The 12,994-nt window shown below is 39.8% G+C and overlaps 1 protein-coding gene across 1 annotated transcript; it reads left to right on the forward strand.

Annotated features, from left to right (window-relative positions):
- The first annotated feature begins 619 nt into the window (after positions 1-619).
- Positions 620-9,311, forward strand: ftcd (formimidoyltransferase cyclodeaminase). Its single transcript, XM_003457973.5, is given in 15 exon segments — positions 620-735; positions 2,224-2,350; positions 2,353-2,406; positions 2,481-2,609; positions 4,421-4,509; positions 4,736-4,915; positions 5,280-5,417; positions 5,623-5,754; positions 5,857-5,918; positions 7,082-7,208; positions 7,287-7,448; positions 7,603-7,646; positions 7,892-8,030; positions 8,302-8,397; positions 8,478-9,311. Coding segments are annotated over 15 exon segments (1,617 nt in total). The 5' UTR covers positions 620-681; the 3' UTR covers positions 8,562-9,311.
- Positions 9,312-12,994: the final 3,683 nt, after the last annotated feature.

Raw genomic sequence — 12,994 nt, forward strand, 5'->3', positions numbered from 1 at the left:
TGTCATTTTACAGCACTTGTACCTAGACCAACCTGGTTTAACTTAATGTTGATACCTACTTTCTTATGGCCTCTTTGTCTGACTGATGATGTTAGGGTAGGGTAAAGCCATAAATCCAGGTAACTGAAAGTTATTCTGAGTATGTTGAATTTGTTTCACAGCACAGAGCCCAGATGTTTATGGCTGTCCTCAATTGTCTCACACTGTACTGAAATTGGCTAAAATTCAGCTACAGGACGCTAGCGAGACAGCTCTCAGTGACCATAGAGCTAAAAGATACAATTATTAGAATGAAAAGTCTATTTTTTATTTTAGTTTTCACAAATCCAGCATCAGTAATGTGTCTTGAGGTATGCTGATTGGTCGGTCAAGGATTTAGGAATAGAAGGAAACATGCTTTTTCTGCCCTTCTGGACTGGACTATCTCAAGAGCGCAGTCCATGATCAGAAAGTGGGACAGAGTTCTGCTATGTAGAAAAAATCTGCCGGCTTTTGAAAGAGTGTCTGTGTGCAGAGGTGGTAATCATTGTCAGGTGACCTACATACTGATCTGCTGCACACAGTTAATGATTGCTGCTCAGTGTGTGTCTGAGGGGTTCAGAGGTTTTTGGAGGGGGGTATGTGAGGTTGGACTTGGGTGAAACTGAACTCTTTGGGTTTTTTACTCAGTTTGCAGACAACATGGCTCGGCTGGTGGAGTGTGTCCCCAACTTCTCTGAGGGTCGAAACAAAGAGGTGAGAGGAGGACTTTTCTGCCTAATTAACATTTAAACAGTTTAAAGTAAATAAGTAAAGGTGTGTGAGTATTATCAGCAAAATGTGATTCAAGTATAAATGTGCTCATTGTGAATTGAAATGCTCTTTGACACAGCTTTAAAGCTACAGTGGATAGTGTTTGGATTTGCTGCTTTGATCTGTGTGTTTGATTTAATAGTTTATATATCTTTGAAATTGAGCTGAATTTAAAATAAAAAAAAAAAAAACTTCAGGGTCCTTTGGGAGCTTGAGATCATTAGAGAGAGAGAGAGAATCGGATGATTCTCTGTGAACAACACTTGGGGACGGTGGGGAGGAAGAACTTAATTTCACAGGAAGAAGCCTCCCTCAGCGGAACAGCCATCTGAGGGGAAAGAGAGAAAAGAAGAGCATAGCAAGATCCTATACTTCATGCTTCATTTGCCTTTGAATTTAAAATAAAAACATTGTTAGATGTCTGGATTTTTACTGGACAGGAAGTTCATGAAAGGCTGGAAAGTAACTTAATCTGTCAAAAACTGCAGTTCAGTAAAAAGTGACCAAGATATAGTTTAAAGTAATGAGATATGATAAAAGTCAATAAACGGCTAATCTTTTTATCTCTAAACAAACAAAATGTCTATAAACTGCTCTGAAAACAGTTTAAATGTTTCAACATGAAATCTGCAGAAGAGTGATGTGTTTAACGTGTAAGTGAGAGGCTCTTGAGTTCAGATTATCTGTTGAAACATTCATTAAACAGACATTAAAGATTTACTCTAGAGTAAAGCTGTGTGAGCTGACCTTTGCCCTCTTCTCCCACAAGAGGAAAACTGTCCCACATGAGTGAGAACATTAAATAATCAGCTGATTTTCTGTTTAACCACAGAACATGCTTGTGTTTTGACAAACTACACTGTTCTCATATTCCAGCAGCACTGGTTTGTAAAAAATCAGCTGCCAAACAAACCAGAGTACAGTCCAAATCTGACACCCACTGAAAGCATCTGATGCTTTATGGTACCAAAAATACGAAAAAGATGAAACTGAAATCCAACATTATGAAAGAGAGAGGACGTATGTGGTTTTCAAACTGCAGCAGCTGGTGTCCTCATAACAGTGTAAAAAAAAAAAAAGTAGAGCCAATGCAGTACATTGAGAAACATGTTCCTAATCTAAGTTTTTGATACTTGTTGCTAACAACAAATTCTCTGCTTTTTGATGTTATCTTTGTCAAAGTGTTTCCATTTTATTTCAATGACAGCTGAGTGTAAATTTCTGGAGTTTTAGGATCAATTTTGCATAAGATTCTGGTCATTCACTTCGTTGTGATGCTCATTAGAGCTATTATTACAGTCTAAACTCTGGTCACCCCAGTATTCGTACTCACAAAGTGTTCTAGCTCTTTATCAACACAATATTTCCTTTGAGCATGACTAACTGAAGCAGGTTAGCCACATCATTAGAACTTTTCTATGAACTGTTTAGGTTATCGATGCCATCTCAGCAGCCATCTCCAGCACACACGGCTGCAGCCTGCTGGACGTCGACCCCGGAGCCTCCACCAACCGCACCGTCTACACCTTTGTGGGTTCTCCTGAGGCGGTGGTGGAGGGGCGCTCAACGCCGCCCGCCAGGCCTTCAGCCTTATTGACATGAGGAAACATTCAGGTGAGCCTGAGCCCTGCAACTCATCTCAGGGAGCTGCTGCCTAACATCAAGACATTAACATGTTTCCTGTCCAGGTGAACATCCTCGGACTGGAGCCATGGACGTTTGTCCCTTCATCCCCGTCCAGAACGTCAGCATGGACGACTGCGTGCACTGTGCCAACATGTTCGGACAGAAACTGGCAGAGATGCTGCACGTGCCCGGTGAGGCTCATTAAAAAAACAGCTTCAGCTTTACTGCAGTCAAACATGCAAGAAAACAAGGATGAGAAACCAAATAACTTGAGACTAAAACTAAATCTTATTGTAAAAGGTAAAAATAGTCCATTTTTATTCTTTATTTATCAGGAAAACTACAAAAAAAAAAAAAAAAAATCAGCGATACCTTGATAAGACAGACACATTAAACATAAAAAGCAGGTAAGACAGACAGATCTATGACAACCTGAAATGTTTCACATTTGTGACGTTGTGAAGGCTTTTTTCTCCACACAGTATTTTTCTCATAATGACAACAGTGTCTCCTTGTTTTGTTGAAGGTGCTGATCAGTGCCCAGAATTTTTTGTATGAGTTAGGTAAATGAAGGAGGTGCCACTCAATTCAGAATTTCATATTATAAATAAACAAGTATTATGGAGTTTAATAAGTTTTTTGTAGCTGAGGAAATCAGACAGAAATGGAAGGTTTTGGTTTGTTATTCAGGACTATGAGAGCTGTGGGGAGACCGATTGCACAGATGCTAGTGTTGTATCAGTGCTGAGAGAGCAAGTACATAAAAACAAAAAATCATAGCAGCTTCACCTGTCGCATTCAAATAAAACCGAAGAGTCAGAAGTTGATTTATTTATTGTTTCTTGACTGAGTCCAAAGTCTTATCTTATCTTGACTTCTGAGATGAAAGTAAAACACTTTATGTTAGAGCCCAATAATAACATAATAGTGAAGCAATGATGTGTCAATAAAGCAGTAGGAGCTACGTATTACTATGTAATTTTAATGTACATGCAAGATAATAGACAGAGTAATAGTTTTTTAGTTAAGCACAATTGGCTGAAATGTATAGCGTAGAATAATGATGTGGACACTAATGTAATGATGCCTGTGAGGGTAAAGCTGTTAGTAATAGTACAGTAATATTTTGCTAAGAATAAGAGAACCTGTGAGCAATAAAATAGTCATTTCTGTGCAGAATTTTGAGAATACATTTTTAATAACAGTGATGTGGTAGCAATGTCATGATAATAAGATAATACACGTTGGTGTTTTCACATATTACGATACTATTACAATATTTTATATGTGAAATTAATCTTTCCATATACCTTAAAAGGGTTCTTTGTTTGAATGTAATAATATAATTATTTTATATTTGATGCTATGGTGTACTTGTGTGGTAGTTTTTATGTAATAACTATAAATCAGTGCAACAAAATACAAGACCACCATATATGCTGCATACTAATACTTGCTACAATTATGGACTTAGGACCAGAGAACATGTCTGCATGTGCCAAATGTGAATGTTTTACACTGCTAAGCTAAAAGCCAATGAAACAAGCTATTACTATTACTATTATATTGTAATTACATAGTGTTATACGGTATTATGGAACTATTACCCCTTTATGCTACACTCCACACTATTACCATGTTCTTACTGAGTTGTCGATAAATTGCTACCAAAGTTAGAGAGCAATTTTGTCACTACAAATGCAAACATTAGGACGTCAGCTCCAGGGCTGCATGCTGATCCCAGAACAAAACTCTAGAAGTGCAAATGAGTGGGTGGCACTGTATTCCTGGTCATTCTTTTAATGAGTTAAAATGATTTGGGTCTTTTTTTCCTGACTGCTCAGATTTTTAAAAACCACAAAGTGTTTTTACATTAGAACCAAAGTTTGAAAGGGAGGCTTCACCCTCACAGCAATAAAGATGAGATTCAAGTCTCAGCTTACTATATACTGTTTTTGGTTTAAATTCAAATTAAGAAGTAAATAAGGTTCTTTTTCCACAGTGTATCTTTATGGAGAAGCAGCTCGAACAGAGACCAGGAGAAGCCTTCCATCTGTGCGAACAGGAGAGTACGAAGCTTTACCTGAAAAGGTGAGGACTCATCAAATCAATATCTCCTTTCTTCTTTGTTCATTTAGTTTTGTGTGGTTCTAACTCCTGAGGATCATTTCTTTAAAAAAAAAAAACCCAGAACAAAACAAAAAAGCAAACTTTCTTTGTAACAGCGGGGTCAGTGATGGATTTTTTAAAACTTCAAATTAGGTTAACCACAAGAAAATTGTCTCTATTTCCAGTTACAATGTTTTTCCCCCTCCAGTTGAAACGTGATGAATGGGCCCCCGACTTTGGCCCCGCCCTCTTTGTACCATCTTGGGGCGCCACGGTAACTGGTGCTCGTAAGTTCCTCATTGCCTATAATGTGAACCTGATCAGCACCAAAGAACAGGCTCATCGCATCGCACTGGACATCCGGGAGCAGGGCCGAGGGAAGGACCAGGTGCGTCCTGCGAGTCTGGGTTATTTATTTAGCTGGTCATGCTGTGGGTGTTGCTCGCTGTCAGGACATGATTAAAAGGATTTATTTCTTTCTATTTTGTTCATGTCTTTTTTCTTTTTTCAGGATCCACTGGATTATTCAATAATTTTTGTCTGTTTTTTTATTTCTTTTTTGAATTGTTCAGATTTTTCTTTTTTTAATCAATTTTGTTTCTAATAATTTTCACTTTTTTGATCATTTGTTGAAATTTCCCATTATTTTTGAATTTCTTATGTTTGTTTGAAAGGTTTACTTAGTTATGTATCAGGTCCTATTTAATTAAGTATTAAAATCTGTGATTTTTTTTCTTCTCTGTGTTGATAAGCCTGGGCTGCTGAAGAAGGTGCAGGGGATTGGCTGGTACCTGGATGAGGCTGACCTTGCTCAGGTTTCCACCAACATCCTGGACTACGAGGTGACGCCCCTCCACGCTGTGTATGAGGAGATCTGCAGAGATGCGGAGGTTAGAGCTGGGTAAAGGAAATGCACCGCTATGATAGAAATGTCTTCACCTACTAACATGATATGAGAAAAATTAAAATCACCGGTATTAAGACGGAAGATGCAATTCTGATCTGATCAGCTCTCAATGTTTAAGTAAAGACCAACAAATCTTTAGACTGTTGCTGACTTAATTTTTTTTTTCTTTTATTGAAATTGTCTTTTAGGACCTGAACCTGCCCGTGGTCGGCTCTCAGATTGTCGGTCTGATCCCTCTCAAGGCTCTGCTGGACTCTGCTGACTTTTATATCCAGAGAGACCGACTCTTCATCATTGAAGAGGAGCACAAAGTTCGACTGGTCAGCAGATGACTCTTATTTTTGTTAAAAAAAAAAAAGAAGATCTTTGAATAAATTACAGGCTCTGATTGTTTGTTTGTTTGTTTGTTTGTTTGTTGTCAGGTGATCAGTAAACTTGGCCTCGACTCCCTTGCTCCATTTAACCCAAAGGAGAGAATCATAGAGTGAGTATTTACAGACTGTGATGTGGTCAGCTGATTCATTAAATATTTTGTATCCAGAAAAAAAATATAAGAACTTTGAAGAACATTCAGCCTATTATAAAGACATTTTTATTCTGTGAGTAATAAATAAACAGAAAGCAGAGGGACACTGTGAATCCTTTTAAAGTCTCTAGAGCATTTGTGGAGTGGATTGAGAAAACTGCCAAACCCACCTAATAATCCTTGAGGGATCAGATTTTACATCATGTTTCTCAACTTCTGAACCCTAGCACATCAGTCAGATGCTTCTTTTCCACTGAGATGGTGCCGGCATCTGTTGTATTTTGGTGTCTTTTAAGAACCTTATTTCAACAAATGTGAGAACCATTTCTTATACAGTGTTAAGGTGGGACAGGTCTCAAAGAAAATCATGGCAGGCAGAATCTGTGGGCTGAATAAATGATTTTTTAGTAGTCCCTCCAGTAGTTACTGATATCAGTGGTTCCATATCAGTGATATTTGTATTAGTGATATCAATGTCAGTTTGTTCTGCCATGACAATACCAAAAACTGTTTGTTACGTGTACGTCTCTCACTAGCATTGCATCACTAGAAAAGAGGTCAAACACACTGTGTGTTATGATTTTCATGAAGGCCCTGTTGGGGGCATCAGAGTTTCTCTATTCAGGTGCTCAGAAATTCCTCTTTGTAGATGAAGCAGTTCATCTGTCTTCATCTGAGGCAAAAAAAAAAAAAAAAAAATTGAAACATGCCAATGAGAGCCCGATCCTTATGGTCCATAATCCCAGATCTGTGAGGCTGTGGTTCACCTAATCTGAGGCCAACCTTCCAAAACCAGTAGTTTGCTTTGCCTCAATGAGTCAGTTACTGGCCTCAGAGTGAGGTTAAGAACTGCATCCAGACTTGTGGTGCAGAGAGAGCTAAGCCTAAAGGTAAAGTATTTGATTTACCAGTTTGATAACCATTAAAACCTGCAAACCATCCAGAAGCATCAGTTCCATTTCAGGGTTTCTGAGAACATCTAGGATCAGTCCTGTGACAAACCCAGAAGATTTTAGAGTGACAAAACCTATATATAACATTACTTGTCAGTACTATATAGCAGATGATAAATGACGATGCTATCTTGTTAAAGGTAGATGTGGTGTGTCTCACCTGTGCAGGTACATGGTGAAGTCACAGGAGGATGGACAGCTGGTGTCTTTGTCTCTGCGGCAGTTTGTTCAGAGCGTTGGTGCTCGGACAGCAGCTCCCGGAGGAGGATCAGTTTCTGCAGCAGTCGGTGCGATGGTACGAGCTTTTAGGTTCATAACAAAATGACACAATTCTACTTTTAGTTACTTCGTTTATTTTGTATCCCTCCTGTAGGGGGCAGCACTGGGTGCAATGGTTGGTCAGATGACGTATGGGAAGAGGCAGTTTGAGAATCTGGACAGTGTGATGAGGAGGCTGATTCCTCCATTTCATCAGGCCATGAATGAATTGCTGGACATGGTGGATGCCGACTCCTCTGCCTTCAACAGCTACATGGTGAGGAGGAAGCTCCAATACCTGCAGAGCCTCAGAAACATCTGCAGGCAGCTGGAACCATTTCCACTCTTCACTTCAGTCACTGTAACCAGAGTGTAATTATGTTGTGTCTTCATGTCAGATTTGTGTTGATCATATTCATCTCATGTTGCAGGCAGCGCTGAAAATGCCAAAGAAAACTGCAGAGGAAATGAAAAGGTGAATACTCTGGACTTTAAGACCACCAGGGGGTGCCAATTATTGCTAAAGACTGAATGCTGTCAGGTTAAATTACATCTTTAAAATGTCCTGGTGCCTTTCAGAGCCACATGTTTCCACCTGTGATCATTTTTTATATTCAGGTCAAATATTCACTTTATTATTTTTACAGCTGAAAAGGTCAAAACTGATTTCATATGTTTCAGCTGCAGAAACACTTCCTGTTTGTTTGTTGTTCTCATCAGGAGAGAAGCTGCGATGCAGGAGGGACTGAAACAAGCTGTTGGCGTCCCGTTGGCTCTGGCTGAGAGGATCAGCGTCCTTTGGCCGTCTCTTAAAGAAATGGTTGTCTACGGAAATTTCAGCTGCAAGTCTGACGCTCAGGTGTGATAAAAACACTCATTTCTACCTGTTTTGCTCAGATTCTCTGAAGGTTATGTAGTGCACCTGCAACATGATGGCAATACAAACTTAGAGGAACTTTATTTTATCTAAAAAAGTAAAATGAGAGGTTTATTGTCTTTTACTAGTGGTGTGTTAAAACATGAATACACGTTAAATCTTTTAGCCTTTAGTCCCATTTTTCTGTCAAACATCGACTGCAGCAGCAAAGCTGTAAATAAGCTTCTCTGTAATGCTGTATTTCTGGTCCCAGGTAGCAGCTAAAGCTTTAGAAACAGCTGTTTTTGGAGCGTACTACAACGTCACAATCAACCTCAAAGACGTCAGAGACGAAGCCTTCAGAGCAGCTGTAAGTGTGTCCACGAGCTTCTTCATGGCTGCTGTTGATCTGATCTACTCGTGAATAACTCATCTTTCCTTGTGCTGCAGACTCAGAAGAGAGCATCAGAGCTGCTGCAGGAAGCCAAAGACAGCAGCGCCGCCATCCTCCATGCTGCGGAGAAAAGAAACTGAAAATACTGAAGAAATAATTACAGTTTAAAAAAGCTGCACATGGAAGATAATCTGACAATAATGTGACTTTAAATATTGAAGGGCTGGATACAATCAATGTATTAGAAGAGAAAATGTTCAGAATAAAAAGGTTACTTGAAGCGGTAAAAGTTTTTAATTTTTGGTCATTTCTTTCAATTCATATTCACAGAGCAGAATCACAATACAATTTTATTGTAAGATAATTTTCTGTGGGAACAGATTATGTTGCAGTGCACAAACATGGTACGAGAAGTTGCTGTAAAAAGGACTTACAGTTATCCGTTTTTACAAAAATGTCTAAGTTTTTTAAAAGAGCCTCTGTTCGCCTGAAACTTCAGCTTTTTGTAACCAATCATTTCTGCTGCTTAGTTTAATCCAATTTGATTTGGTTTAGGTTTGAAGCTCTAGAAGATACTGGTGTCTTTGTTTCTGGAGTCACCATGTGACCGCCTGAATACATTTTAGGATCATCTCTATTTTTCTCTCTGGAATCAGAGCAGAGCTTCAAGCAGCTTTAGTAAGTAAGAACTTTTCATAAACTCAGTCCTGCCTCCTCCACTGCTCCAGAATAGAGAGTTACAGCTTCCGGAAACAAATAAATTACTTCTTTGCAAAATTGTCTGCTTTATTATATACAGGTCAGTGGTAAGTGGTTTTAAAAACAAACAAAATTTTCCTATGAAAGTGGTCAGTTAGAACTGGGCTGAAAACGAGTAAAAAAGCAGCCAATTTCCACAGAAGAATTTTCAAAGACTTTCAGAAAACTGGAGCACCTTTGCTTAAGACAACTGTGCCAGATTGTGGTCCACAACTCTAATGCAGAGGAGGGGTGGTGCAGTGGGTTTGGGTCAGTGCCAGGGAGGCTGGCAGGACAGCTGGGACTAATCATACCTTCCCTGTTTTTAGTAAAACCGTACCCCTGTCAGACAGTTCAAATATTTGTAGAATTGAAATTCTGGCGTCAGATGAGTTTGAAATGCTGTTCGATGACCTGAAGAAAACTGATATAATGTCTATAGTAGTGGATGAGTCACAGACAGAACTGATAATGCACAGTTGTGCATATATGTCTGTTTTTTGATGGCAAATGCTTCCCAGAGAAACCACTCAGCTTACTGCTGTTAGAGAGACACACACAGGGCCTGTTTGGTGCCCTGGGCAAACACTCCCTCTGGTGGCTAACAAACATAAACAGGAGTTTTCACTATTCCTACTAATTAATGCTATCTTGTTGTATCTCTGTTGTGACCTGTTGTGGGGATACAGCTGGACTCCCTTAGGGTTTTGTCTGAGAGGTGGATGTTGTCCAAGATAGAGACAATGCTGGATAATAGCTCCCACTCACTCCATGACGTGCTGGCTAGTCACAGGAGCATTTTCAGTGAGACACTGAGATTACCAAAAAGCACCACTGACAACACAGGAAATCGTTCCTGCCCATGACTATCTCCCTGTACAACTCCTCCATCCAATACACTGTAAACACTGTAATAGTTACAGCCTTGTTGCACATGCTGTTTTCTACTTTAATGTTATTTTTCATCGAGAAAATTCACAAAATACACCAAGACCTGGTTTCCGATGTTCCATCTAGCTCCTCCTGTGTAATTCCTCTCCCATCACACTGTTTTTCTGCTTTCCAGCTCCCCTCGGTTACTGATATTTCAGATTTCATCTGTAAGTCAAAACCTTCTACTTGTCAGCTAGACCCCATTCCCACAGTTTTGGTTAAGGCATGTCTACCTTCTTTGCTTCCCCTCATATCTTCTATCATCTGCTCTTCACTTACCACTGGAACTGTTCCTGCTTCCCTCAAAATTGCCGCCATCACCCCAATATTAAAAAAAACTGGTCTAGATCCCAATAATTTTGAGAACTTTCGGCCTATTTGCAATCTACCTGTCATGGTCCTGGGCCACGTTGGCCCAGTATTCTTAGTTTTCATGTATTTTGTTCCTTATTTAGGCCATGCTTCCTGAGTTGCTCTGTTACGTTGTTTCCTTATGTGTTTTTCCCCTTGTGACTCTTACCCCCTGTGTGCCCCTCTGTGTATCTGTGAGCCCTCGTCTCTCCTTGTGTTTTATTCCATGTTTTACCCAGCCCGTTATGTCTGTGCTCTCCCCGTGCTCTCTCTCCTCCTGTCTGAACCTCTGTGCACTTCCTGTTTTACTTTGACAGTCTCCCGTCAGTGTTGCGTTCACTCCTGTTGTGTCTTGTTATGATTATCAGTGTCACCTGTGTTCCCCGTGTGCTCCCACTTCCCTCGTTAACCCTCTGTGTATTTATGTCTGCCTCTCCCTCAGTTCTGTGTCGCGTTCTCCCTCATAGCTGTGTGATTCTCCCTGTGGCTCCTTGTGCTTTAGTTTTCCCAGTTTAGTTTTGTATTGTTTATCGTGTCCCCCATACCAGCAATAAAGCTGTGTTTTTGAGTTTACCTTTGTCTCTGCGAGTTTGCGTTTGGGTCCTTCTCTTGCCTACACACAGCCGCACTGTGACACTACCATTCCTTTCAAAAATTCTTGAGAAAATAGTTGCCACACAACTCCACTCACATTTAACTAATAATAATCTGTATGAACAGTTCCAGTCTGGTTTTCGCCGCTCCCATAGCACTGAAATAGCACTTATAAAAATAACCAATGATCTTCTTATGGCAGCTGACTCCGGTTTACTTTCCATTCTTATCCTCCTCGATCTGAGCGCTGCCTTCGACACTATTTCTCACTCCATTCTTCTCAGTAGGCTAGCCTCCATCGGTCTCTCCCATACTCCACTAGCCTGGTTTAAATCATACCTGTCTGATCGCACTCAGTTCATTCAACTCAAATCCTTTACTTCTCAGCCCTTTCCTCTGACCACTGGCGTGCCCCAGGGATCTGTCCTGGGGCCCCTTCTTTTTATTATCTACCTTCTACCGCTTGGACATATTTTCCGTAAATACAATATCCATTTTCACTGTTATGCCGATGACACCCAGCTTTATCTGTCCACTAAACCTGATTCTGCTCTTCCCCCATCCTCCCTCACCCTCTGCTTAGCTGAACTAAATTCATGGTTCTCTTCTAATCTTCTTAAACTCAGTAGTAATAAATCCGAGCTCCTCTTGGTAGGCACTAAATCAACATTATCCAGAACCAACAGTTTCTCTATTACTATCAATAACTCGCCGGTCTCCATTTCTTCCTCTGTGAAAAGTTTGGGTGTCATCCTCGACAGTACTCTATCTTTCAATTCACACATTAATAATGTCACTCGGTCTGCATATTTTCAATTGCGCAACATTAATCGTCTCCGTCCTTTTCTCACCTCACATGCCACTGCCATTCTTGTCCATAGCCTTGTTACTTCCCAGATTGATTATTGTAATTCACTTCTTTTTGGTCTTACTCAAAAATCCATCCATAAGCTTCAACGCATCCAGAATTCTGCTGCCCGTATCATCACCAGGACCCCTTCTGTCCACCACATCACTCCTGTTCTGCAGCAGCTTCATTGGCTCCCGGTCAAATATCGTATCAATTTCAAAATACTCTTGTACGCATTTAAAGCTATTCATCATCTCTCTCCTCCATATCTCTCTGATCTGGTTAACATCACCGCCCCATCTCGTTGTCTCAGATCTTCTTCTTCCCTTTCACTCTCCGTCCCCTCTGCCCGTCTTGTCACCATGGGGAGCAGGGCTTTCAGCTGCTCTGCTCCTCGACTCTGGAATTCCCTACCTCCTGATTTAAGAAATATCTCTACCTTCTCTCTCTTTAAGTCCCAACTCAAAACCCACTTGTTCAAAATAGCTTATCCCACATAACCTCTCCACTCTGCTATTTTAAATTTGTTTATGTTTTATGATTGTGTAAACTCTTTGCTTTTATGTTGCTTTTTACTCTACTGTGTACAGCGACCTTGAGTGTTTTGAAAGGCGCTTTCAAATAAAATGTATTATTATTATTATTATTACTCTGTAATATTCTTGTCAATTTTCTTGATATTTATTTATAATCACCTCAGTTAATTCTTGATATTTATAATTGAGTGATTTCTATATATTAGTGCTATTTCTTAAATGTGTAAAATCTGTAACATATTATATTGTGACATACAGAGAAATCTTAACAAGAAAGCTCCACAGAGAGATTGAACTTTCTGTTCAACCCCAAGCTGGTAGGGGGAGGTCTTTATTAAACACTTACTGGTGCTACAATGTGCTTCAATGGTCAATAACAGCATAACAGAACTCACTTATGGTACTGCATTCTTTCTATAAAACAATAACTGTCACTGACTTTGTACTGTAGTATAAACACAACATTAAAGATAACAGTTAAAAGTTTTGTAACCATAAACAATAAAACAAGACCATCTAAACAGCAGCACATGTCCCAAGTCATGATGGAAGAGAAGTAGCTGCTCCCCCA

This window comes from Oreochromis niloticus, linkage group LG23, assembly GCF_001858045.2.
Source record: "Oreochromis niloticus isolate F11D_XX linkage group LG23, O_niloticus_UMD_NMBU, whole genome shotgun sequence".
Taxonomy (NCBI): Eukaryota; Metazoa; Chordata; class Actinopteri; order Cichliformes; family Cichlidae; genus Oreochromis; species Oreochromis niloticus.